The sequence below is a fragment of the Penicillium brevicompactum genome (genome assembly GCF_028827555.1).
Source record: "Penicillium brevicompactum strain IBT 35665 chromosome Unknown utg000001l_segment0_segment0, whole genome shotgun sequence".
Classification (NCBI taxonomy): Eukaryota; Fungi; Ascomycota; class Eurotiomycetes; order Eurotiales; family Aspergillaceae; genus Penicillium; species Penicillium brevicompactum.
Genome location: NW_026623203.1, coordinates 2047474 through 2072643, shown reverse-complemented (window position 1 = coordinate 2072643; position 25170 = coordinate 2047474). Strand labels below are relative to the sequence as shown.

At 50.4% G+C, this 25170-nt stretch overlaps 12 protein-coding genes across 12 annotated transcripts; 5 read left to right on the top strand and 7 right to left on the bottom strand.

Moving 5' to 3' along the window:
- Positions 1-149: 149 nt before the first annotated feature.
- On the bottom strand, positions 150-1273 carry N7506_000552 (lactoylglutathione lyase GLO1; the record flags this gene model as incomplete). The annotated part of the gene is made up of 3 exons (XM_056949848.1): positions 150-1072; positions 1123-1170; positions 1219-1273. 3 exons carry the CDS (start codon positions 1271-1273, stop codon positions 150-152), a joined length of 1026 nt encoding a protein of 341 aa, XP_056815763.1.
- A 1028-nt stretch (positions 1274-2301) lies between these two features.
- N7506_000551 (uncharacterized protein) lies at positions 2302-3397 on the top strand (the record flags this gene model as incomplete). The annotated part of the gene is made up of 2 exons (XM_056949847.1): positions 2302-2756; positions 2803-3397. The coding sequence occupies 2 exons, from the start codon at positions 2302-2304 to the stop codon at positions 3395-3397; spliced, it is 1050 nt and encodes a 349-aa protein (XP_056815762.1).
- A 433-nt stretch (positions 3398-3830) lies between these two features.
- Positions 3831-5562, bottom strand: N7506_000550 (PH domain protein; the record flags this gene model as incomplete). The annotated part of the gene is made up of 4 exons (XM_056949846.1): positions 3831-4374; positions 4403-5184; positions 5244-5369; positions 5437-5562. 4 exons carry the CDS (start codon positions 5560-5562, stop codon positions 3831-3833), a joined length of 1578 nt encoding a protein of 525 aa, XP_056815761.1.
- A 1054-nt stretch (positions 5563-6616) lies between these two features.
- N7506_000549 (arrestin family protein) lies at positions 6617-8670 on the bottom strand (the record flags this gene model as incomplete). The annotated part of the gene is made up of 5 exons (XM_056949845.1): positions 6617-7507; positions 7562-7987; positions 8038-8356; positions 8417-8560; positions 8609-8670. The coding sequence occupies 5 exons, from the start codon at positions 8668-8670 to the stop codon at positions 6617-6619; spliced, it is 1842 nt and encodes a 613-aa protein (XP_056815760.1).
- Positions 8671-9700: 1030 nt separating this feature from the next.
- Positions 9701-10066, bottom strand: N7506_000548 (uncharacterized protein; the record flags this gene model as incomplete). The annotated part of the gene is made up of 2 exons (XM_056949844.1): positions 9701-9881; positions 9906-10066. 2 exons carry the CDS (start codon positions 10064-10066, stop codon positions 9701-9703), a joined length of 342 nt encoding a protein of 113 aa, XP_056815759.1.
- Positions 10067-11370: 1304 nt separating this feature from the next.
- Positions 11371-11892, bottom strand: N7506_000547 (uncharacterized protein; the record flags this gene model as incomplete). Its single annotated transcript, XM_056949843.1, has 2 exons — positions 11371-11584; positions 11636-11892. The coding sequence occupies 2 exons, from the start codon at positions 11890-11892 to the stop codon at positions 11371-11373; spliced, it is 471 nt and encodes a 156-aa protein (XP_056815758.1).
- Positions 11893-13074: 1182 nt separating this feature from the next.
- Positions 13075-13562, bottom strand: N7506_000546 (SNARE domain- containing protein; the record flags this gene model as incomplete). Its single annotated transcript, XM_056949842.1, has 3 exons — positions 13075-13233; positions 13335-13443; positions 13537-13562. 3 exons carry the CDS (start codon positions 13560-13562, stop codon positions 13075-13077), a joined length of 294 nt encoding a protein of 97 aa, XP_056815757.1.
- Positions 13563-15142: 1580 nt separating this feature from the next.
- On the top strand, positions 15143-16530 carry N7506_000545 (fungal specific transcription factor domain-containing protein; the record flags this gene model as incomplete). The annotated part of the gene is made up of 2 exons (XM_056949841.1): positions 15143-15988; positions 16039-16530. 2 exons carry the CDS (start codon positions 15143-15145, stop codon positions 16528-16530), a joined length of 1338 nt encoding a protein of 445 aa, XP_056815756.1.
- Positions 16531-16726: 196 nt separating this feature from the next.
- Positions 16727-18082, top strand: N7506_000544 (NAD(P)/FAD-dependent oxidoreductase; the record flags this gene model as incomplete). Its single annotated transcript, XM_056949840.1, has 2 exons — positions 16727-17817; positions 17875-18082. 2 exons carry the CDS (start codon positions 16727-16729, stop codon positions 18080-18082), a joined length of 1299 nt encoding a protein of 432 aa, XP_056815755.1.
- Positions 18083-18262: 180 nt separating this feature from the next.
- N7506_000543 (uncharacterized protein) lies at positions 18263-19375 on the bottom strand (the record flags this gene model as incomplete). The annotated part of the gene is made up of 2 exons (XM_056949839.1): positions 18263-19205; positions 19254-19375. 2 exons carry the CDS (start codon positions 19373-19375, stop codon positions 18263-18265), a joined length of 1065 nt encoding a protein of 354 aa, XP_056815754.1.
- Positions 19376-19886: 511 nt separating this feature from the next.
- Positions 19887-21375, top strand: N7506_000542 (Zn(II)2Cys6 transcription factor domain-containing protein; the record flags this gene model as incomplete). Its single annotated transcript, XM_056949838.1, has 3 exons — positions 19887-19943; positions 19993-20652; positions 20704-21375. 3 exons carry the CDS (start codon positions 19887-19889, stop codon positions 21373-21375), a joined length of 1389 nt encoding a protein of 462 aa, XP_056815753.1.
- Positions 21376-21993: 618 nt separating this feature from the next.
- On the top strand, positions 21994-23756 carry N7506_000541 (uncharacterized protein; the record flags this gene model as incomplete). The annotated part of the gene is made up of 3 exons (XM_056949837.1): positions 21994-22677; positions 22743-23117; positions 23184-23756. 3 exons carry the CDS (start codon positions 21994-21996, stop codon positions 23754-23756), a joined length of 1632 nt encoding a protein of 543 aa, XP_056815752.1.
- Between the last annotated feature and the right edge of the window lie 1414 nt (positions 23757-25170).

Here is a 25170-nt window from a genome sequence, read left to right as displayed (position 1 = left end):
TGAAGTCTCGCCCGGGAGACCGGCAGAAAAGGCTATTCGCGAGCGGTGAGACTCATATTGTGGGTAACTGTGATCACCTGACCAGTTCATTTTGTATAACAGATCCATCCATGGATCTTCTTCCAGCCTGCTGCCTATGTGATAATGACTTAAAGGTTCAACGTCGGCTTGATACGCTCGTTCTGAACGACCTCGATCCAGTAGTTGTCGGGGTCCAGAATGAACGCGAGATATTTCATCCGCCCGTCAGTCAGGCGCTTCTTAAAGTTCACATTAAGAGTCTCGAAACGGTCGCACGCGGCCTGGAGATCGTCGGTAGAGATGCAGATGTGCCCAAATCCTTGCGGCTCGGTGTTACCATTGTGGTAAACCTGTCCCTCCTGCTTCTCGGTGCCATAGTTCCAGGTCAATTCGAGAAGACCTTCCCACTCCGCCACGCTGTTCTTGGACCCCTCTTTGATCTCCGGGTTGGAGGCAGGGTATCCCAGGAAGTACAGATTGAACTGGTTCTCCGGGTTCTCAATGGTGCGGACAAGCGTCATGCCCATGGACTCCTGGTAGAACTTCAAACTGGCCTCGGCATCTTTGACGCGCAGCATGGTGTGGTTCAGGCGATAGCTGCTGGGGTCGGTGGTGGTGCTCAAATTCTCATCACCGCGGCGAATAATCTCAACCCAGTATCCATCGGGATCCTTGGCGAAGGCAATGTGGCGCATGCGACCCTCAGTGAGCTTCTTCTGGAAGGTATAACCGGCGTTCTCAATGCGCTCGCACGCAGCTTCGATGTTGTCGACACTGATCGCGATGTGTCCGAATCCGCGATGAGGCTCCGTGTTGCCGTTGACAACGCTGTAGTTGGGGTCATTCTCGGTGCCGTAGTTATGGGTGAGCTCCAGGACGGCGTTGCGATCGGTCCAGTGACGATCACCCTGGAGGGAGTTGGGGCCGTCGTAGGCTAGGAAGTAGTTGCAGAACTTCCATTCGGGCATGTCAATGGTGTTTACCAAACTCATGCCAAGGAACTTATAGAATTCCACCGATCGCTTTGGGTCTTTGACCCGCATCATCGTGTCTGTGTTCCATGTTAGTATTGGTTGAGGGTGTGCATTCGGAACAACGAACGGTTGAGCTTATAGGCGGAGGTATCGGTAGCCATGGTTGCGAGAGACCCTGCGACATAGTTAGTGATTGGCCGGTGCAGAAAGACGCGGAACATACTGATTGGCAGAAATGATCTTTGCTTGGGGACCCTTGTAAACAGGCGAGAGAACATGTCCAAGAAGTGGTGGAGGGGAAGCTTTTGTCAGCGGAGGCGAGTGCCCGCCCAAAGTGTGGGGCCTATGACGGTGGGAAGCTGATCGTTTGGCATCGCAAATCTTGATGCGATCTTGACTAGATACAAATATCACATTGATTATATCTCACCTATCACTACGGAGTAACAATCTGCTCATTGCGCTGGGCTGGAGAGAAGTTGGAGACCACCTGGGAAAACACATCGTTCGCCTTTCGTGGCTCGCATTATGCGAGCAGTAACATACAATGTAGACATGAAATTGACTTGACAACTCGATCTCAAGTGCATAAATATGTCGAACTTGCCTGACGCGGGCAGTTTCATCTGCGTTGATGTACATGCGGGCGTTTAAGCGGACGTCATCAAATCAACGGGCAGATTGCTTTATCGTCGGGCATTCACACTTCACCTCAACAACACCTCAATCCCACACCTCCTCGAAGGCAATCCGATCTTCAATCCCTCAAAGGTTTGTGGCTCTCTTCTGCATTCTCCTCCACACTCTTGTCCCCGCCTTCGGTTGATCCCTTCCCTGCGATTGGCTTCCATCCTTCCCCGGCGTCGTGTCGCATGCTCGGAACGGTCTTTGGCCTCTTTTCTCTGATTTGGAACTTTGTTATGCTGCCGCGCTTAGCCCTCACCTGCCAATCACTGCCCCCTCTTCAAATGACATGTCTGCCCATAGACACGTTTCCCCGGCCATTGCGGAGCCTCCCACATCTCATGATCCATGCCCGGGGGTTTCATAAAAGCCCTCTGCGACTGCCCCATTCCTCCTGGTACCACCGGCCGTGATTAAAATCGTTGCAACTTGCTATTTGGACCAAGAATTCCATATGCGCATTGAGTCAACGGTTCCGGACCGCTTCGTGCTTCCCCCTCCCCTGTCATCTGCCTAAATCTCCGATATGAGAACGCTGCCTGCTGCCCTCGTGTTCTCCGTACATTGATCTCCGGTTCATAGAGGAGTCCCTCTATCCTCTCTTTGCTTGGGGCTTCAATCTATGGGTTTGAAGATGGCTGAATACGAACCTCTTCCAGTCCTAGACTACTGCTCTTCGGTATCCGAAACCTCCTCGACAACTCTCTCCTCCTCCCACACCTCACAAGACTCCCTCGAACCCACCTTCCTACCCTACTGGGCCCGATACGAGACAAAGTGCGCCCAGAACCTATTGGACTGCTCCGACGAGCCGATCGAGTACGACCACGACGACGAGGACTATCGCGACAACTGCTTCTTCTTCCCAGAAGACTGCTCGTGGACACCACCGAAAGCCTGGGAGGAATATCCTATCCCAGAACGCCCCGAAACTCAGACTCAGGTGGACTGTACACCCTTGGCACAAACAACCGACACCATGATCCCCGGCCTTCCAGATATCAAGATGCTAGACGCCGAGGCGCTCAGCGACCTCCTAGAAGACAATCTCTCTCCACCAGAGATAACAACCATAATGTACGTCCCGCGCCCATCCCCCCAAAGGACCAGCTGACCAAACCAGCGTCTTCGCAACCAACGGCGCCGTCTTCGCCCACGGCTCCACCCTCTCCTCCCGCCAACTCCGCAACCTCAGCGCCACATACGGCGCCGCATACACCTGCTACGCGAAAAACGCCTCTAGCGGCAATCTCACCGGCGTCAACCCTGCCAGCCACCCCTCATCCTACGTAACCGCCAAGTCCATGTCACTGGGCGACGTAGGCTCCATCGTCTTCGAGCTAAACGACTCCGTAGCCGTCGTAACCCGCATCGCAGACAAAGTGCTCGTCGCAGCAGTCGGCCCCTCCAAACTCGACGACCCAGAGACTCCAAACGACTACCTGACCGCCGGCACAGAAGGCGGTGCCCCAGTCACACCAGAAGGATCACAAGGGGAAGGACAGCGAGCGTCGGCGCCTGCAGCGCCCTCGCCGCACTCGACTCCGAACGGCCATGATGGAAATGAGATCGATCGCAGCGCGGACTTAGCGCGTCTCGCGAGTCTGAATCTCTCTGCTTCACCGGCTGTGCTCCTAGCGCTGGAATCGAAATGCGCGGCGCTGGGTCGGTTCCTGGGTCAGAAGTTGGATGATCTGGAGAGTCCGGAGGATTTCTGATTCTGCGTTGGGGGGTTGGGTCGGGCTCGCTGCAAAGCCCAGCCCTGGAGGTGCTGGACTGGAGGCGGTTATAAACATCAGTTATAGCCCTATTACACAGATATGATTCGATGACACAGGCAATTCTTGCACATTTGATCTTTTTAACTTCTGATGTTTTTTATATTCAATGAGCGTTTCGCGGTACCGCGATATCTTGCATTGCTATTTCTTATTTTTGATATTCCAATGGCATGGTGAATTTGAATTGAGAAAGTGAAAGGAAATTCATTAAGTGGTATATATCAGGACCTGTGGACACACGAGCCGTAGGGCGACATGCACACACGGTATAAAATGTTATGTGAGTAATGCAGGAGGTACCAAAAAGCATTAAGAAAAGGGGGTGTGCGAGAACGAAACGCAGCTATATGGGTGGGACACCAGTCTATTCCTAAGACTTTTCGTTCTTCTCCAAGGCTGCGCCGGTGGGACCGCCGTGGAAGCTGGTAGCGGAGCTAGCGGTGCGACTGATTCCAGGTGCGGGAGTGGCGGCGACGGGGCTGGTAGCAGCGGGACTGGCAGCAGCAGCATCCTTGGTGTCAGTACCCGCAGGCTGCGAAGTCGGTTGGGCCTTCTCCATCTCCTTCTCAGCGTAGGTGGGAGGTTGACTCTGGCCGGAGACGTTGCGAGAAGGACTAGTCGAGGCAACGGGTGAAGTGGCCGCGGGAGAAGCGACAGTCGGCGAAGCAGCTGCGGGCGAAGCGAGAGTCGAGGCTGCTGCAGGGACAGGGCTGCGCGTGGCGTCCTTGATGACGGTCCACCACTTCTCGGCGTCGGCGGATGTGTGAGCCTTGAAGCTAAGCTCGGTATTGGTGTGGAAGGCGTTGCCGATCTTGCCGGAGGAGACGTCCTTGCCCTTGACATTGAACTTGACACCGTCGATGGCACCGACGATACAGTCGGGCAGGTAGAGGGAGAGCTCGGGGGGTGGGGTCCTTGCGGAAGTCGTCGTTGTCCTTGAACTCGTGCAGGTAGCGAGCTGCGCTGACGACGTAGTAGCCGGTGGAGTAGCCCTTGACGATAGCACGAGAGCGACGCTCGAGGGAGCCCTCGATCAAAGGCTGCGTGGAACGGTGGTCCATGTTCGGGAAAGTGATGCTGGAGAAAGAGCGCGGGGGAGAGTCTGGGTTGACGAGGGTTGCGTCGTTGCGGACGCAGAAGTTCACCCATTCGAAGTCGGGGGGGATGCGCTGCGCGGTGCCGAGGATATCGGCGTACATAGCGCGCTGGCGCTCAATCTGGCCGCCCATCTGCTGGTGGAATTGCTCGAGGGCTCCCTGTACGGTTTGCAGGAGGTGGGCCTCGAATTGCTGGAAGGAGTTCTGGACGGCGAGGATGTCCTGTCGGTGGTTGTTCTCCTCATTGACCTGGTTGTTCAGGCGGTGGTTGATACCGCGCTTGATGATGTACGGGTCATGCTGCTGGTCGAGCTTGTTGGAGGCGGCCGCGTCGAACGACGCGGAGTTCTGGCCCAAGAGCTCGATGTGCTTCTGCGTGAGGGCGCGGGCCTTCTCGACGGACTTGGCGCCCTTGGATGCGCCGGAGCTCAGCTCCTTGGACTTGTTCTTGATTTCCTTGTGCAGGCGCTCAAGGGTCGGGAGCACGCCGTTCTTGATGTTCTTTTCGCCGTCGAGGTACATGTTGACAATGCCCTGGGTGTTGTTGCGCACGTTCTCAAACAGCCCGGTGATTCCGCCAGCGCTGGAGCTGAAGTGGTGGCCTTCTTTGAGAGGCTCGTTCACGGTCTATATCCAATTCTCGGCGTCAGTCGGGCACATTGCGTTGTTCCATGACAATATCTCACCTTCAAGATCTTCTCATAATCTTTGGATTGGGACTTCTGCACCTTGGCGGTCACAGAGAAGTAGTCCTCAAGATATCCGCACATGTGCTTCCATGCACGAAGACGCTCGAGCAGGAGCTTAGTAGTCTGCAATGCAATCAGTACAAGCTGGTCATCGATTCCCTTGAGAACCCATTGACACCCATGGACCTACCTCACTGCTATCGGTATCGGGAATGGCTTCGTCATCACTCATAGAGGTGCGACGAGTGAAGCCGCTGCTCACAGTACCCGAGCGCTGCGGCAGCTTTACATCCGCGGGGCTGGTGGGGGTAGACATTGTCGAGATGGCTTCAAAAGCGATATGGAGAGAGGGGTTGAACTATGAACAATACTCCAGCTCCCAGGAATAAAAGTAAAGGGAGGTTGCAAGACGGATGGGGGAAACGCTAGTCCGTCTGCGGACTAGTTAGTATAAGACTAGATCCATTAATGGAGACAACAAGTAGCACTTACACGTAAGAGAAATGAGGTGGGATGGAAAAAAGTGAGGCACAGAGTGCATTTTTGACCTTCTTAAACGATCGTCAACGCCAATGAGGTCACCGTGCCCCTCAACAGCCACTGTAACCCAATTTTGAGCTGTGGCTTTGCGCAGATCGGGCTTCGTTTGTTGTGGCCAATGGGGTGTCGAAATGGGCTCCTTTTGGGCTTGGACCATCGGCTTGGACTAGATTTGTCTGATTTGCTTACAGATTGTCGGCCCAAGGACTTGGTAACTACGGAGTATACACTTGGGTGTTCAACTCTAACCTGACCTATACTCCGTTGCCTTGACCTAAATCGGACTTCTGTATTTGTTGTCACATCCAGCCATGTGTTTCCTGGTTATATTTGTACCGGAAAGTGAACAAAGCCATTGACGCAAGCAGTCAACCTTGGAAGGTCAGTCCGGGTCAGTCCGCGGGTGCCAGGCCCTGATTACCAAGGATGATCTACAGCAGAGTTACTAAATCGAGAAATGATGTCATTAGAAGCACGACCTTGGGTGAAATCGTGCTGGTGTCACATTCGTCAATACCCGTCTATGGAAAATAATCCAGTCTATAAACGCCAAAAAAATAACATCTGCGCTGAAACAATGCGTGGGGTGTCAAAGTATACCATGGCTCGTAGGGGATCGTAGGGGATAAGAATAAACCTGAAAGAAAGAAAAAAAGAAAAAAACAAAAACAAAAACAGACAATGGGGAATAGGGCGAAGAGAGGCGATCTGGGAGTTCCAGTGTCCAGCACTGGTAGAGAAAGTGGGGAACTTTTGTCGTAAAAAGGCGAGGTGTGGGGTGAAATGAAACATCGGATGAAAGAGAACATCGGACGAAACATATTCACATATCACGCTCTAGCGCGAGCTTGCACAAGTCTAAGTCTGCGATCCTCGTCGTCAGCTTGGGTGCCGGAGTTGAAGTAACCGGGGCGATTCTGCACCTCTAAAGGAGTCGCAACCCCGCTTGTCCGGCCACTGCGGATGTAGGCTTGTTGGGGGGACTGGGGAACCGAAATGGTAGGTAGACTGCTGGCGATCACCGCGTTGTAGTCCGGAAGCCCAGAGTCGCGGGGTCGAACGGCGCACCGCACTGCGGTCGAGTAACTGGGCACCCGGCTCAGAGTTTCCACCTCGGCGTACTGGGGGTGGAATGGGGTGGCCATGCCTGAGGGCAGGGCTTCGTGATCCACTTCATCGGAGGGCCGGCGGGATAATTCGGGGCTACCGTGGCTGTGCGAGTTGGATCCGGACGAGGGACCGAAGTAGTCATTCGGGACACCCAACTGGCGATGGATGGTGTGACCGTCGGTCGGGGATTGGGACCCAATGAATCCATCGCTCGGGGTCATCATACCCCCGGGGGTCGCTGCACCGGGGGTTGCGGGGTGGTGTCGGGAGGCAGCGTTGAGATTTGTGAGACGGTGGTGCAGCGCTGAAGCTGAGATATCGGTGTTGGTCAGGGCGTTCATGGAGGCCAGGTTCTCAGAAGACATGTTGCGACTAAGGGGAGTGAAAGGAGTGCCTGGACCACTGCCTGGACCTGGTGTGCGGTAGCCATTGGGGTCCAACTCGCCATATAGCTGGTCAAACGTGTGCTCGCCGTAAAGAGGAGGGGCTTGGTGGGCGAACTCATCCACTGCAATCCGGGTCGATTGGGGGGTTTGTCCGCGGAGATGATTGTTTTCATCAATCGCGAGATGCGGGGAGATAAATATCGAGACCGGGAGTGTAGCTCGGAGCTGTATCATGGTTAGCCTGGTCGGATGCCGCAGCGCGGGTCTGGCAAAACTCACCTCACTGACATGCCCATCCGGGTTGTGCAGCTGGATTCGGAACTTGAGCTTGTGGCGAACTTTGATGCCCTTAGTGTCGGTGTCTTGCAGACAGCGGGTCAAGGTTTGCGGCATGTCCAGCACACGCGAGCAATGGTAGCCCTCTGCGGCTTCGTCGATAATTTCGATATTGTCCTCATCCAACTCGTGTTCGTCAGTCAGAATGGTTCTCGTTATTTTATAGGTGTTGCGAATGGAGTCTGGATCCTCTGGGTTGAGCGTGAGATCATGACTTTCGATCAATTGTGACGTAATTTGACCGATTCGTAGGCCCTTCAATAGAGGGATCAATTTGAAGTCGACGTGAATGGCGGTTCCGAAGACGATCGCTTTAGTTGGGGTGCTGATGGAATATTCGATCTTGTTTGGCCAAATGTTGTCCACCGACTGCGGGGCGTTAGTAAAAATGAGTCAACCCGAATCGCCTCCCCACGTACCATTGCATGTGAAAGCTCGAGGGCACTGGGGTCGAGAGTGCGAATAATGCGCAGAGGCTTGCGAGCGACAATGTCTTTGGCGTACTTGCGACCAATTTCGGCCTTGAAGCGGTACATCACCCAAGTCTCCGACAGACCCTCCACGCTCTCAGGCATGGAGCCCTCCAATACCACATCGAACGGGTATTCATAGTTGCCCGCCGGAAGAATCTCGGTCTTTCCCTTACCCGGGTCCCGGAATCGCCATGTCTTATCGTAGAAGACCCGCTCTCGCCACGATTTGCGGCCACCAGAGGCTGAAGTGGATGGTAGTTGCCAACTGTAGGATGTTAAGATATTGTGGAAGGCAAAAAGCGCCAGGGGAGCATGCGACACATACCACACGCGGGACATGCCCGTCAGCTGGAGTCGGAGGTGTTTGATGGTCAGCGGCTCGGACAGGCAGAGAATCAAAGTGCCCCGAAGGTGGGCGCTGGCGGCTTCATGTTCACCACCGCGAAACACGATATATTCGTCGTTCAATCTGTAGAGCGTCAGATGCGTCCACATGCAGGGTGCAGGGTTGACCCACCTAATGTCGAAATACTTGGCGCTACTTGAGCTCCCGCCGCTACTGAAGAAGCTGAGGGCCATGGCTGTGAAGCGCAGAAGATGCAAGTGAGAAGTAACGATATGGGAGGAAGAAAGAGAAGAAGAAGAGAACGAGAAAGTAATTTTCCCGTTTTTTCTCTATCGCAGATCTACCGGAACTTGACCAGATACGCAAACCTGGTCCGACCAACGGGTCCCGCTGGAGTGGAGTGTGCCGTTTCCGGTCTCTCTCGCTTTTTTTCTTCTTTTTTCTTTTCTGTTTTTCCCTCTCTTTTGCCTTTCTTTTTGGGAAAATTGTCTCTTCCTCTTTGGGCTCTTTTAAGTGGCAAGGACGTACGGAGTACTTCGTACTTGTGAGGGTTTTAGTGTTGTCATCGTCTATACGCGCATACTTACTCGTACTCCGTACTACCCAATGTCACTATTTCACTCAAAACTCAAGTACATCCAAAATTGGTCTTTTACGTCAGCGTTACCATAGCTCTGAGGACTCTTATTTATCCTATTAGCCATGGATGTGACCAACTTGCTGCGCCTTATGGGGATGTGCATTTGATCTTCTTTTGGCTCCATCACGCCATCACTTCGATCGACACCTCCCGCTTTAGTTGGATGCACAACATCCTGTTGTTACACTGCTGATTATGCGTACAATCCCCTCTTTACACGGAGTACACCTACAGTATACTCCGTAGCTAGTCCGACTCATATTGAATTCTTTCCCTCCCATATTGAAATCTACCATGTGTTCCAAGGTTAGTTATCAGATCAGGCAATACCAAGGATTGACCTTATCTATACACGATGGCGCCACAATGTGATGTTGGTTGCCTTTTGCTTACAGAGTACTTCCCCTGTGATAAGTGATGGGAGTTTCCGAAACCTAGGCGCGATGTACCATGCCAGGAGGGCCGTGTGTTCCTGCAGGTCGCCCTGAATATCTAAACCAAATTACCCGCTGATCCAGATCCATACTTGCACAGCAACTTGCACGGCAGACCTCGTGGAACAGACTCGACTTAACTACGCGGAGACTTCGGAAATATCCGCCCCTAAACTGATCACAGCAACTCTACGCTGACACGTCCCTGAGCAGTGCGGTAAGAGCGGGTGAGATCATGGGTCCACCCCAGCTGTCACTCGGCGTGCCACCGTGATAGGGCAACAAGGCCCCATGTGCCCACGGAAGATAAGGTCCCTTGCGATACACAACTGTGGCGCCTGCGAACATGTTTCGAGAACCGGCACTCGGCCTGGCCCCGATCAAGCCGACTTACGGACCCAGTCGGGATCCCTTCGGGCATTTCCGCTTCACCGGTTCGGAATCCCGACCGGCTTTGCCTGCCCGAGTGTCTGTGCTGGCCCGCGTTGCTGAGTGTAGGCGTCCGGTGTGCCAGAACTCGTGTCTTGATACTTTGGCTCGACAAGCGTGCAGCATATCGTATATAAATATACATTCCATGGCGCCACTAAGCTTCCTTTCCGTTTAGGTCCACAAGCTTTAAGAACCAGTCTAGAACGTTAGGTCTTACTGTTTTGGGGAACAGGTGGACGTATTGTACGAGTCAGAAGTAATATACGTCGACCTGATAATTGAGTGAAAGGAAGGGATTTCATCACACCAATCAGCCCTCTAACAGATAGTGTAATATCAACACTAAAACAAATGTACCGTGAAGTGAAGGACCTTTGAAGATTTGCGTAGATCAATGGAAATTTTTACAATCGGGGCTCCACTCTCAGGACTTCTGAGCTCCATCTAGCATTCCGGTGTGAGTTCCAGAACATCGAATCTTATCCACATTGCATCATTGCGATTGAAGTCAATACTGTGGGACTTTCCCATTGCGCGTATAGCCGTCAATATCACTCAGAAAAGCCTTGATTGTTTGGCATGTCGTCACGATTATTGACATATCTCAAGTCATGACCTACTTGCACATGCAAGCTGCATGTCAAGATAACTGACTTTTCCAAGGTTCGAGACGTCAACAGGTGGACCCAATCACATTGTGTGTCACACTAGATGCCTGACACCAGTGGGCCATGTTTTTTGGTGCCCCAAACCACATCTCAAGCGGTTAAATGATTAGGAAAAACATCTAATATGAGAACCGGAGAAATCGCGAAAATTGCGCTGTCAAAGCGCAGGTAAAATTCTTTCTCCCGGTGGTTTTAGTGCCGAGTATAGGACAATCGTAACCTCCGATGATCGCCAGGGGCGAGGTTACAATGTCTGCGGGAACTAAAAAGAGATCGCGTGGATCGACGGCTTGCCAAGAGCCGTGGAAAAGAATTCTCGCGCTCTGAGCTACTATCATCTGATCCAATCACGGTGAACTATTGCGAAACATGGGCTTGCGTCGTCAGGGTCTTTGCTTGGGGGGTTTCCCGGTCTAGATATGGGTGGTTTGACATGTACATGTGCAGATCGGGAACACAAGCTCGCCTCCAACCACTTGGCTTTCTCACGCACAATCAATATTCTTCCTCAATGGCCCTAATGCGAATTCAAGTCACCATTATACATGTGCCGCGATCAATGTCTTCAGCCATGAAGTCTGCCCCAGTGCGATCGTGTCGAAAGGACCTCTGCGTTGGACATGGGTCATGATAGCAGTTACCCTAGCCAACCCGGTTCTGATAAGGCACTGTGCTAATACCAACTGCCGGTCCTCATTAAGCATAAAGAGACTAACTTGCATGTGGCAGCGCCACGTCGCGCCAGCATACTGATCACGCTCAATGGGCCCAGCCCAATGTCTCCTGGATAATCAAAGAACAGATCGCTGCAGAAAGCCTCGCCACGGACTTTTGATCAGCTAGGTCTAGACATGCATGAATCATGTGTTGGTCCTTCTCCCTCGGTTTCATAAAGCTCATATGATGGGTGTTGGCGTTGGCGATTGAATCGTCCGCGCTGATTATTGGTCGAGATCCTGAGCCCTTGAGTACTCTGTATTCACAATGAATGTTTTTCCCAACATACGCGACAAGTCCGATTCACGTTGTAGGCTCTGTAGAGGTGGGAACTTGAGGCTCGAGACTCGGGTCTTCCGATTCGGGCTGGTGGCTTGCTGGGGGCGTGTCGGGAAGGTCATACTGAGGCGCCGACGGTAGGTTTCCACGAAAGACAGATATTCCACGATCGGCGCGCCAACTCTGCGGTATGTCACAGAATTGCTTGACGAGGATCCATGTTCCCAAGAGAATCACTGTTGCCACGGCGAGGGCATGACAGGCCCTGTATGCAGTCACGGTCATGGAGATGATGGCGCTTGATGCACTCCGCTGAGCAATAGAAACTTCAAGAGCCTGCTTTGCTAACCTCGGGATTGATGTTGCTCTCGCTTCAGGACTGTTGTTGGGTTTTCAAAGTGCCGGAGATGGAAAGAACGGCACGGATGTGCCAGAAAAAGTAAAATACTCTTCACCAACCCAAACACTCCTTCAACCTCAAAAATGAGCACCCAAAACAAACGAAGAAAGAAAACTGCCAATTTTGAATTGCAATTCTGGAGGGACGGTAGCTTTTGGGTGGATTGACATTCCAGAGCATGGTGGCCGAAAACAGAATCGTGGTATCGGCAGTCAACAAATGGCACACGACACCAATGGAAAGACTGGGGTAACCCACGTTTCCGGCCACTGCACGTGGCTGGGAAACCATGTTAACCCAACGAGGAAATTATGTGGCTTTGTGAGTAACCATCGCATGCTACTTGACATTGATCCAGAAGTATATGCCGCATCTATGAATGAGACTGAGCTAAAATCTGGCGACGGGCTTGCGGAGTACTCCGTAACCACAAATAAATTACCCGCTGGAACTCTACATAGAATCAGGTGCGAAATAGAATAAGAGTGGGCAGTATGTCGACTGTAAACAAACTAAGTAGGCAGCGTGCCGGTCTTTTGTGTCTTCGACAACATCTTCTCCCGATCTAAAAAACAAGAACTAAAGATTTGAGGATTCCAAGGTTCGCTATAGACAAAGAAATTAAACAAGCCTCAGGCTGAGCAAAGTATCCACTGAAGGCCGCTGTAGTAGTAACACAAATTGAGCGACAAGAGGAATATCTCAGGTCGCAATGCAAGGTAGAGCTCCGGGTGAGCAGCTCGCTGAGCCGAGTTGCCCCAATCAAAAGAACGTCAATGATGATTAGAGCACATGGGCAGATATCAATTAATTGCATTGCCGAGGGTCATCGGTTCCAAAGATTAGACCAGATGTCGCACATGGAATCAACAGGATAATGGAGGCGCCGACCGGTCCCTATACGGGATTCTGGGGCGAATATTACTATCCAACACCATGAATTCTTGTGACAGTCGTAAAATCGAAAAAAATCAAATCAACTCTTGGTCCAGCAAGAGTGTCGTGTCGGGGGAGAGGGTGGCGGGTAGGGTACAGGCGCATCGAAGCAAACATCTTAACATTATTCTTCAGAAGATCCACCCGAGAATGATATAGAGCAGGAAGCCTGCAGCGATGCAAATTCCCGCGATCTTCAACACCGCAACCGTGTCGCCTTGCTTCGCCATGCGCGTGAGTCGAGATGCGCTGCCTTTCAGGTTCGTGGAGAATGAAGAGAACACGTCGCTCTAATACATCGGAGATCAGCGGTCTATCCGTTGGAGTCCAAAATAAAGAAAGCATCTCGACGAAATGTTTCATTCGAGATGCGGGACCAAGCAAGACATACCGTGTGGTCAAGAGTATCCTGGTCGCGCGCATTGTCATGAATATCGATCGTCACGGAGCGGAGGGCGGAAACTTTGGAGGATAGAGAGTTGAGAAGAGCATTGTTCTGCCTATTTTGAATGAATGTCAGCGACCAAATCAAAGATACATAAGCCATCAGAGCAACATGGTTCGATAAGGTGGATCGGAGATAGGGGACGTACTGCTCGCGCTCGTATGCGTCACTCATTTTGCAGACTTTTGAATTTCTCACGAGCCTGACACTTGAAGTAGATCACAAGACTCGGAGAGCTGAGACGTTTGTACAGAAGTGAAGTGGCGGTCGGTGGCTAGAACTTGGGGAAATCGGAGGCGACGTCAGTCTAGTGATGGACCACGTGATCTGTATCCACTTTCAAGTAGCTAAATTGTTGTTTCCATGAAATGATTCTCATGAATGAAAAATCATAATCAATTGCCGAAGAGCGTATTATCATGAACAAAGCCTCATCACCAGATCAGAAACATGGCAAGTATTCTGCTGGCTCTCGGGAAGTCCACAGTAGAAAGCAACCTGTGTCTATTTAATTTTATTATTAATTTTTTTTTTTTTTTTTTTTTTGAGCACATTATACAAACTTGCAGCGTCAAAAACTTGAGCCAAGTTTCCATTCTCAAAACAATATGATTGATAAATGTTTCTCCATGGCTATACGGCGTACGACGTAGAGCACAAAACACCTGTGGACGGGGAACTCGGGCTTTTTCTTCCCGCCTTCCCGGGCCGCCTCCGATTTCTACTCCGGACCTCAGATCAACTATCACTCTAATACAGGGGATCAAGTAACACGTGATGGGATCAACAGAAGACGAGAGGCCTTCAAAGCGGGCTCGTCAAGCCTGTGAACCATGTCGGCAAGTTTGTGCGTTCGTGGTAGCCGGCATATGATTCTGATATTTTCGCAGCCGGAAAAAGTCCCGTTGCCCTGGAGAAAAGCCCAGCTGCTCTTATTGTGAGCGGTTGGGTCAAACTTGTGTATATGCAGGTGCTGAAGTTTTGGAAGAAGGATCTGGGAGTTCAAAGAAAGCCTTGGTAAGTGCATTTCAAGCTCACAGGTGTTGCACAAAAGCACGATCCAACACATAGTGGCTGTAGGAACAACGGATATCTGGAATCGAGGGCAAGATCGAACAAATGATGGACTATATCACGTATGCTATCTCATATGCTCCTTTTTTCAAATTTCAAGATGCTGACTACCACTCCAGGCGGTCTTCCTCGGCAACACCTCTTTCCCCGACTGCTCCAAGAAATATCCCTACTGTTCCGGAGAGTGTTTTGCACGAAGGGGTCTCCCTGTATGTATCTTTGAAAATGTGGATGGGATGTTTGGACTAACTCTTCTTCAGGAGTGAATCATCCACAGCCCAAGACTCTGAGCTTTACTTAAAGTATTGTAACTCACAGCCTTTGCTTTTATTCCCTTGCCGATCTTCTTTGGTTTCTTTAGGAACAAGGGAGCCTGAAGTTTTGCTGGCCATGGAAGCTATGGGCGCCCGTTTCCGAGGCCAAGGGGTTCAAGACAGGGAAATTCAAACCGAGATCAAAAGAAAAACCGAAAGAGCTTGTCAAATGGTGATGATGAGACTAGCATCGGGTACAGTGGAACTCTCAACCATACAGACCTTGTGCATTCTCAGCATGCTCGAATTCACAGGTGAGATGATTGCCGGTCAGGTCTCCCTGCTTTCTGCTGACAATGGGCCTTCGTCAAAATAGCTGGTCATATCATTCGTGCTGGATCTTATACAGGACTTGTCACACATTTTATGCGAAACCTGAAGATAGGTGGCATTGAGTCTCTGAGTAATCTTGAAACTGAACGCGACGAGCGCAAGCTGTGTTACCTGAGTCTGATCATGCTGCAAAATCTTCAGGGGTCCTTACATCCACCAGAAGGAGGTGGTTGTTTAGACTCGCTTGCAATCTCAGGTGGGTCAGATTCTCTGTTGAGATCGAGATTGACCAACAAGGGAATCTCATGGGGTAGTAACGGTGACAACAAGCTTGACATCGGGATCAGTGGCACCAACATCCACACAAGCGAGCTTTGGGCCATGGCATGCAATTATGCGAGCAGCCATGTGGGTGTGGACGCTCATTCACCCTGGTCCCCAAGGTCAGACTACGCCATCATAAACTTTCACCACTGCGAGCATGAGAGCTTGATGCCGCTGCGATTCCGACTCCATGCGAGCCGTTTTCAAGACCACCCACCGGCTGAACTCCAGGCTCACCGTGACTACTGGGGTCCTTGGTTCTTCTTTCAAGTCCTGTGGCATGCAGTCCCTTGTCTCATCAACCATCCATTTCTTCTCTCCATGCGACTGCGGAAGTTTCGCAGGACAATGCCCCAATACTTTCTTCGTAACTCATTTGAGCAGCTGACCTTCCACTCGGGCTGGGTGATTCATTTTATTGAACTAGCAAACTCGAAAAATTTCGAGGTTTCGGACCCCACCATCGGACATTGTGTTGCTATTGTGGCCACCATCTATCTTCAACACAGCTTTGTTGAAGATGAAGCCTTTAACAAAAAAGCTCAAGCAGGATTTGAAAAATGTCTCGCATTTCTACGAAACATGGGTCGCCGATGGCCACACATTGACCGACAGGTGAGCCATATTTCTCACCCTAACGGGATGTTAAGCTGAACAATTCACAGGTTAAACAACTGGAGCAGCTTCGGGACAGTGTTGCTCCTGGGGGGTTGATGACAGACAGCGGCGCATTCACAGGCTCCCATTCTCGTCAAAAATGGTCTGTCAACTTGCAAGTCTTGTGGAAGATCTTAGTTTATGCGCACGCAAGCAACACTTCGGACCCCAGCGCAGACATATTCGGCCCGGAACTTGCTAAGGACAGCATTGGTCACTCAGGGGACCCATCGGCTGGTGCTATCAAAGAACGAGATTTCTCGCTCATTGGGTCTGCAGGGATCTCTGGTCACAAGACGGTAGCATCTGAGTGTGTGACTTATCCGCCGGAGCAGATGGAAGATCCGACACAGGCGGCAAGCCAAATTCCGCCGCCTATCGATCTTTCTGGGCTTCCGGGTGATCATAATGTGGAGTTAGCAGGCAGTGATACATTATTTCTACAGCTTCAGGATTATGGGAGAGCATTTGAAGATTGGCTGAGTATCAATCCCTCATGAAGCTATCGATCACGCCATATCTTTCTTTGTGTCGCCCGGAGTGGACGGGCCGGACCCGCCTTTTCCCACTGCCAAGAGCCGGGATGGAGCCGGATTTTGCCTCTATATCCCCCACATTTTTAAACCTCGACTTCCTCTGCCATTTCCGAGAATCCCGACAGATATTTTTGAATGATCAATATTTCTATCATTCAATATGACTGATGCTAAAACCGACTCGATTCTCATCGTTGGCGCTGGCGTCTTCGGTCTTTCTACCGCTCTCGAACTGAACAAGCGCGGATATACTGATATTACCGTTGTCGATCGCTTTGTACCCCCTTCAGCAGATGGAAGCAGCGTCGACATCTCACGCATCATTCGTTCTGACTATGCGGATCCAATTTACTCGCAGATGGCCCGTGAAGCCTATAACGGATGGACCACCGAGTATAAAGACCAATTTTTCGAATCTGGATTCGCGCTGTTCTCTGAAACACCCAAGAACACTTATATGGAAGGATCCAAGGCAGTCATCCGTGCGGCGGGTGGAAAGCTAGACGACCTCCATGATGCCATGGATATCCGCAAACTTTACCCGAGTGTCCAAGCCGAATTGTCTGGCATGAGCGGCTACCACAACCCCAAAGGTGGCTGGGCCGATGCTGCGGGCAGCATCCAAAAGCTGGCTTCAAAGTGTACTGTGGCTGGTGTCTCGATAATTGCAGGTCCCCGGGGAACCGTGGTGTCCTTGCGCCGGGCAGACTCCCAAGTCGTCGGTGTCAACCTTGTTGGAGGTCAAGTCCTGCTTGCTTCAAAGGTCATTCTCAGCACAGGCGCATGGACCAATCGTTTGCTAAACATTGGCCACGCCGCATCTTCTTCCGGTCAGCCTGTTGGATTCATCCAATTAACCGAAGAGGAAGCCATTGAGATGAGAAAAATCCCAGTGATGATTAACATGAGCTCCGGTGTCTTCTCGTTCCCACCCACGCCAGACACCCACGTGCTCAAGTTGGCGCGTCACGGATACGGGTACGCTACCGATATTCAGGTTGAAGTAGACGGCGTCAAGAAATCTGTCTCATCTCCAAAGTTCGACACCAGCAATGCGGCTACCGGATACCTGCCTGACGACGCAGATGAGTCGCTTCGCAAAGGTCTGCGTCAATTCTTCCCGAAGTTGGGTGATCGCCCGTGGATGAACCGCCGTCTGTGCTGGTACACGGATACTCCCAAGGGCGACTTTATCATCGATCACCACCCTACTATCAAGGGTCTGTTCATGGCGACTGGAGGTGCAGGACAGTAAGCATATACTTTGATTGTGGGACTTTGATGATGATCATACTGACTCACTCACAGTGGTTTCAAATTCCTTCCCATCCTTGGCAAATACATTGCGGACTGCTTTGAAAACAAGGCCCCAGAGAATTTGCGACAAAAATGGCGGATGAACCCCCCGCCCGAGAGCGATGCAAAGGGAGGCATGTTGGGCGATGGCAAAGGCGACGGAAGCAGAGGTGGCCCGCCGCTGAGAAGACTGAGTCCATTTGAACAAGCAAAGCTGTAAATATGCATTTACGAGGATGAATTCAAATGTCTTATTACCTATGAACGAAGATTCAATCAACATCCTACGCTGTTACAAGACTGCAATAACCTTGGGAGAGTCTCAAAGAAATTTCAATGTTCACAATCACAACATGAGATCTCTATGTACAAACTTGAAACATGATGAGCATAAAAGGCATCAAACATCAATTGATGAAATTAGCTTTTCAACCTGCGCATTATTAGACCTAGTGTTGGTTGCCGTTCCAATAGCAAAGCTACCATCCCTGCAGACAGGCCACTGTGCCTCTCGCAACCAATATTCTTCATGAGAGGGGGTTCCCTTGATAACACCCTTCAGATCCAGAGGATCGGCGAATGTCTCCCATTGAGACCGTCGATCAGTCCAACCAGGACCCATGCGCTCAGTGCGACCATCAGGACACAAATAGCGCAACTTCTGTCGAGGCAGGAGTCTGCCAGGATGCATCAAGTTCATCAACCACGTAAAGATGAGCATGGGACCCAATTCAAAGGCATAAAGGTACCACTCGTTACTGAGAATCGGTCCACAATTCACCCGGCAGCCGAGCTTGCTGAACATGTCGAAGGACTCCACAGCTCGGAAGATGCATCGCAACAGGACAAAGGTAGATGTGCCGTATAACGTGAAGCAAATCAGACGCACATTCGGTGATAGCATTCGAGCCCGAGAGCAGCGTCTGTGAACTGTTGCGACGATTGCGACGACCACTAGCTCAACGACGGCTTGGAGAATCAGACCTGCGGCTACGAGAGTACCACCGGACTTGTACTTCTCCAAGTTTGAGCCTGCTGAGGCATTCTTGGCTGCGCCTGCCACCGTGATTCCTTCAACGGCAGCGCCCACATAAACGAAGAAGATGAGGACGCGGTTAGGATTGAGGACTGCATGCATAGGCAGATAGTTCATGAGACGACCGACAAGGTTGTATGCCGAGGCTGAATATACGGGTGGACCGATATATATGAATACCTGGGAGGCAATATAGATGTCCACATTCGTCGGGTGATAGCTTGAGACGCATCGTAGAATCCAGCCGATGGTGAATAGGGTTCCACCCCAACAGAGGAAGAAAGTAACGCGCCAGAATCGGTAACGACTGTCTAGGTTAGCAACTTCTATGACATAGTATTGTGGACAAACTCACTAATTTTGGTAAATATGCAACAATAATGACAAGCCAACAATTCCTGCAAACACTGCAGGTAAAACGTGACTTGGTTTGTACAAGTAGAGACTTTCTCCTTTTTCTGTGGTATGAGGGATCATTGTGAAAGATTATCGAAAGAGCCTTGATTGAATCTACAATGTTGGATGGGAACCACGATTCTATAAGTATACAAAGGGTTCGTATGAAGCGCTACATGCGTCCAAATGAGGCCTAGCTGTAGTTGGGCGTTAGTGGCGCAATGATCACGGATAAGCTTGAAATCTTTTGGGGCTTTTTAGCACTGCCACTTGCAGTATGTAAAAGAAAGTCAAAAGCCCCTTCCAGGGTTTGAGAAAAGAAAGCGAATCGAAGAACGCTGGAGATCGTCTAAATAATCGGCCAATGAGGTAAGGCGCACTCAGCCTTGCACAGCGGCACATGAAACCCAAAACGGTTAGACTCCACGGGGCATCAGCCGCGAATTGACCTCAGATCACTTTCCTTTGCTACCTTGAGGAAATACGGAGCATCTGCCGTTAAAATATACTACTGTGCAGAGCAGAGCTTGGCCCCCTGCAGTCGACCTCTTTCAGATCTAAGCTCCGCTCCCCCCCCACATCTGACTCCACAATGCCCGGGGTGCCCAAAGGACGGGCCTGTGATGGGTGTCGCAAACAAAAGAAGAAGGTAGGTACCAGTTGGATTTTGAAAGGCTTGAGACTCATCACATGATAAGTGCGACGAGAAACAACCTACCTGCGGCCGATGCCTTCGCCTCAAGTTGACCTGTGTGGGGTCTGGTCAGCAACGATATAAATTCAAGCAGGACCACCGATTCATGCCAGATTCCAACCAAAGTCAGATCATCTCTTTCGACTCGTCAAGTTCAAGTTCAAGTGGAAGTGAAACTCCACCATTTAATATCCCTCCGATTTGCCCCGGTAATAATATTACATTCCTAACGGGTTTGTTTGTCGGAGCCATCAAACGGACCAATGATCTGCGATACAACTTATGGTGGTCGTTTGGTTTCTTTCTGGAGGAAATTCCCCGGCGCATCGGCACCAATGAAGCACTTGACCGCGCAGTAAGTGCTTTGACCACTGCGCATGCTAGCTTTTGTGCCGGTCAAGCAATTTCGGTAGACGCCCTATTCAAGTACTCTTCTGCTCTGCGAACTCTGAGGGTTTATTTGGACGACCCTACCCAAGCAACCTCTTCCAGCACACTATGCGCAGTCATGATTCTGTTACTTTGCCAGTCATTTCATGGACCCAGCGGACGGACGGTGACAGGCCACGCTCAGGGCGCGTCCAATATTTTGCGAGCTCGAAAGCATTTTGGGCCACGCGATGAATTTGAGAAGAAACTGTTTCTCTCCCTTAGAGGGAGTGTTGTATGTCATGCACATTGAAATCTACGCGACAAGTTCTAACCACAGCCGCAGCTATTCGAGGGATTATACAACGATGCCATCGACCTAAGTCCAGAAGAGTGGGAATCCTTGGTCACGAATGACTTTGACCAAGACTACCCCGAAGGACGTATCCTAAAATGTCTAGCCAAAGCCCCGTTTCTCATCAAACGTGGGAAGCAGGCTAAGCTCAACATGGAAGATTTGGGGCCCCTAGCAGAGGAAGTCCGATCAATATATGGTAACTGCAAGCTGATTTTGGAGGAGCTGAAAGCAAGAAAAGGGGACTGTGAATCATCAGACCTCGGTGATGCACGCACATTCCTACCCCGATTACTGCAAGCTCATTATCTGCGTACATATGGCATTGGTCTTGCTATCACTATCTTCTTCAACTGCATGCTCCAGGCACTGGGATCCAAGGACCCCATATACAGCGAAGAGTCAACATATCTGGTCGAGGAGACTCTTTTACATGCCAAAGAGGGTAACATGTTCAGGCCTGTTGGAGCAGGCTACATCATTATGTGTTTGGCATCGGCATGGGCTGCTACCACGGATCCCCAACTAAGACTAAAGGTCGAGGCCTGTCTGCTTGACTACTACGGAGACTTCTCGATGCTCCGTGAGCCTCAACTTTACCAGCACTTGGAATGGTCAAGAGACAATCTTTGGCTTGATACTTCCGGAAAGAATGTAGATTAAATTTAGGTATAAGGTTATCTATACCAGAAAGTATCACGATACCCATGCACTCAAGTAACGTGACAGGCGGCTCAATACATTTGTGATACTGCAAACACTACCTACTGGTTAAATCCCTACACCCTTTCAAAGTTCAGAGTTTTCATTGTGTCGATGAACGTTTTTTATTCTTCTCTCGAAGTCATACATAAGATCAAAAGTTGATGACCAGAGCCCTGAAAAGATTTCACATCGCCATCAACGTCACATCAGAATTTAACAGATATGTCATCTCAAGCGTCATATACTCTGTTTACGAGCGGCAACCAAGTATTTTGTTGATCTTTGCTTTGTATTGACGTTGAGTTCTTGGATGTTTGCTTGCTTTATGAATATTGGAAGGGCTAAACGCACTGAAATATGAAGCCAGCCTCAACTACTCACACCTCTCTCCCTCCCTCTCCTTCCCTCTTCCTTTCTACCTTTCCACATTTTTACTCCTCTGCTTCTCTACCTTTCTCCCTCTCTACCCCCGTCTCTCTCTCTTTCTCGACCTTTGGCGAGTTTCAAAGATTTTCCTATTCATGACTGTATCCCACCTTGTGCCAACAACGATAGTCCAAATTTCTCAACGGCAAGATGAGTTTCAATGGAGTGCTACGCCTGGGCACACCAGAGGCTCAAGATCATTTGAAGCTGGCTAAGGGAGATGTCGATGTCTCTTCAACCTCACGGGAGAAAGCAAAAGCCTTGAGAGAGGAGTTGATTACAGCGCCACTTTTTACTTTAGGGGCCTGCGAAAGTCTTGAAAGCACAGCTGAAGATGACGGCGAGAATCAACAGTCCGTTCAATATGGACTCCTTGGGTTGCGGCTTCATGGTGTCAACAACCTCTCGGAGCAAGATGATCTTGTTTACGCCAATGTGTCAGCACCATGGTCTGCCTTCATTTGCGGTAGCCAGGGATCCGGAAAAAGCCATACTCTGTCCTGCCTCCTCGAGAATGCGCTCATCACTCCCCCGCCGGCTGGAAATTTGGCTTCTCCTCTTGCTGGCATGGTCATGCATTACGACAAGTTTACCGCATTTTCCAGCACGCAGCTGTGCGAAGCGGCGCATCTTTGCTCTTCGGGTATCCCAGTCAGGGTTCTCGTCTCGCCAACAAATTATCTCACCATGAAGGCCGCATATGAAGGGCTTGCAGGCCAGTCGGATATGTTGACGGTTGAGCCGTTGTATCTTCCGCAAAAGGATCTTAACATCGGGATGATGAAATCTTTGATGGGGGTAAACAACTTGGCAGCACAGCCACTCTATCTCGAGGTTCGTGTTGTTCAACCCCAGGCCATATGCGATAGAAGACAAAAAGGCTAATAGATACTATGCAGGTGGTGATGAAAATCCTTCGTGGGATGGCCATTGCAAACCAAGGACGTTCGGGCTTCGACTACCCTCAATTCAAATTCTTGCTTCAGTCAGAGCCATTTATCCAAGGCCAGATGGTTCCACTTAACATGCGCTTGCAAGTTCTGGAATCTTTCTTCGAGCCAGGTTCGGTTCCAGGTGCTGCAACCACAAGCATACTGAAGGAGAATGCCAAGGGATTGGGGAGTTTTCCTCCTGGAACCCTAACAATTATTGATCTCAGCTGTCCATTCGTTGGTTCTGAGGACGCTTGTGCTCTCTTCAACATAGCGCTGTCACTATTCTTGAAAAAGCGTCACGAAGCTGGTCGAGTGATCGCCATGGATGAGGCCCACAAGGTAAGTGGCCACTCTCCAATATTGTGGTCTGGTTTCATTGCAAGACTGACTTGCATATTCTTTTAGTTCATGGAGTCCACCTCTCCAGAAGCTCTAGAGCTGACCGAAACCCTGCTGTCCGTCGTTCGCCAACAGCGCCACCTTGGCAGCCGAGTCCTGATTGCAACACAGGAACCAACACTTGCCCCGTCCCTACTCGAGCTCTGCAACGTCACCATAATCCATCGTTTCTCCTCCCCTGCATGGTATAAGACCATCAAGTCCCATATCGCAGGTGCTGCTGAGAATGCCCATCATGAACTCGGCTGCGGCCCTCGCGACGATGTCTTTCACAAGATTATTCGACTGGCAACCGGTGAAGCTTTGGTTTTCTGTCCGACCGCTCTGTTGGGTGTTGATAAGATTGAAGACGATGTGAATGACAAGTCATCCAATGACTCTTTTCAGGAGCTTACCCTGAAGGCTCGTTTGAATAAATCAGACACGCCAAGCAATGCTGGCTCTCTGGGCAGCACCGGAAAAAGCACTAGCCCGATTATTCCCTCTCGACGGGCTATTCAACTTGGTCCTGCTCATGCTCACATTCGGGTACGCCAGAGAATTACGGTTGACGGTGGCCGCAGTGTGCTTCAATTCTGAGCGGATTATTTCATAAAGTTGGATAAGACAGATTTGGATCTCATACAAAGCTTGTCAATATGTCTGGTACAAATACTTAAGCTTCAAACCTTGCTTGTCCTGGAAGAAATTTATCGTGGTTTTGATAAGATCTGTGAATAAGGATATGTAGTTCGATTAATCCAAAGGGTAGGTCACCGTTTACTCGCCATAAGTCTTCATTTAAGCTCATAGAAATGAAGATAACACTGATCTTGAGAAACCTGGGAGCTACCCATCATTCCCGGGGTCTCTCATCGACCCGTGGACCCGTGGACTAACCTTTGGAACTTTAGCATCCATTGATGGGATCCATGACTAGATGGGGTTCCAAGGTTTCCAGCGACTTGTAACTATTACCTTCTAATGTGTCATAGTTGAATTCCAGACATCAGCCCCCTCCAGTGCTGCCTGATATTCTTCCTTCTGTAATCAATCAACTGCTTTTCTTGAGCTCTTTCACTTTCAATGACCTCAAACAATATTTGTACACACCTCCAACTCAGCCACTTACCTCGGTGTGTAATCTTCGCAGTCCCCCCTCACAAGCAAGCTGCATATGCCAAGCATCATGGGCATGCTGCACCTCTTCTTTCACTCCTCTTTCTTGTTATCCCGATTTCTGGGCCCTAAACGCAATTCATTACCCGGACTTCCGGTCCAGGTCTTATTCCGAATAACGGAGTTTCTCTCTCGTGACGATATAACATGCACCTCACTCTGCAATCATCGACTATTTGCTCTTTTAAAAACCAGGGAACCTCCTTCGTTGCGAACAAGACGAGACCAGCTAGCCCTTTTGACTCGCCTGGGGCGAGATCTCCCAAAGTTCTTCGCTTGTCATGCCTGTCATGTTCTCCATAGGCACGATACTTCATTCGACTTTCTTCCTGGGCCTCGAAGCATGATTTTCTTGCGCTGTCCTAGAGAATTAGCACAACTTTACCTTCCTCCGCATCAGCTATGGTATTCCGGTCACCATTGCGCTTATTATTTTCACTTCACACACCTGCAACTTCTTATGATGAGGCTCTATCTTGGCCCAGAATATGGGATCGGCACCGAGGGGACATTTTCTACACAGAAGTCCAACTTCACAGTCTCCAGCCTGGCACTCAGGTGTCCCTTATCTCTTCCGTTGACGCAGACATATGTTCAACGAATCCTAATCTCATTCTGAGAGTCCAACAGATCATTTCAGTTGATCGTCACAAGCGATACCTATTATATCGATGTCCACGGCCATCAGCCGAAAGATCTATGATTCCTCCGCACAGCATCATCATCTGCAGTCATGAGAGCAACCGAGACATTGATGCCTGGGTTAATCAGGTTGTGAGCGCCCATCGTGCTGGAGCAAAATCCCCGTCCGTCTCTTTTGCTTGTCGCCATTGTG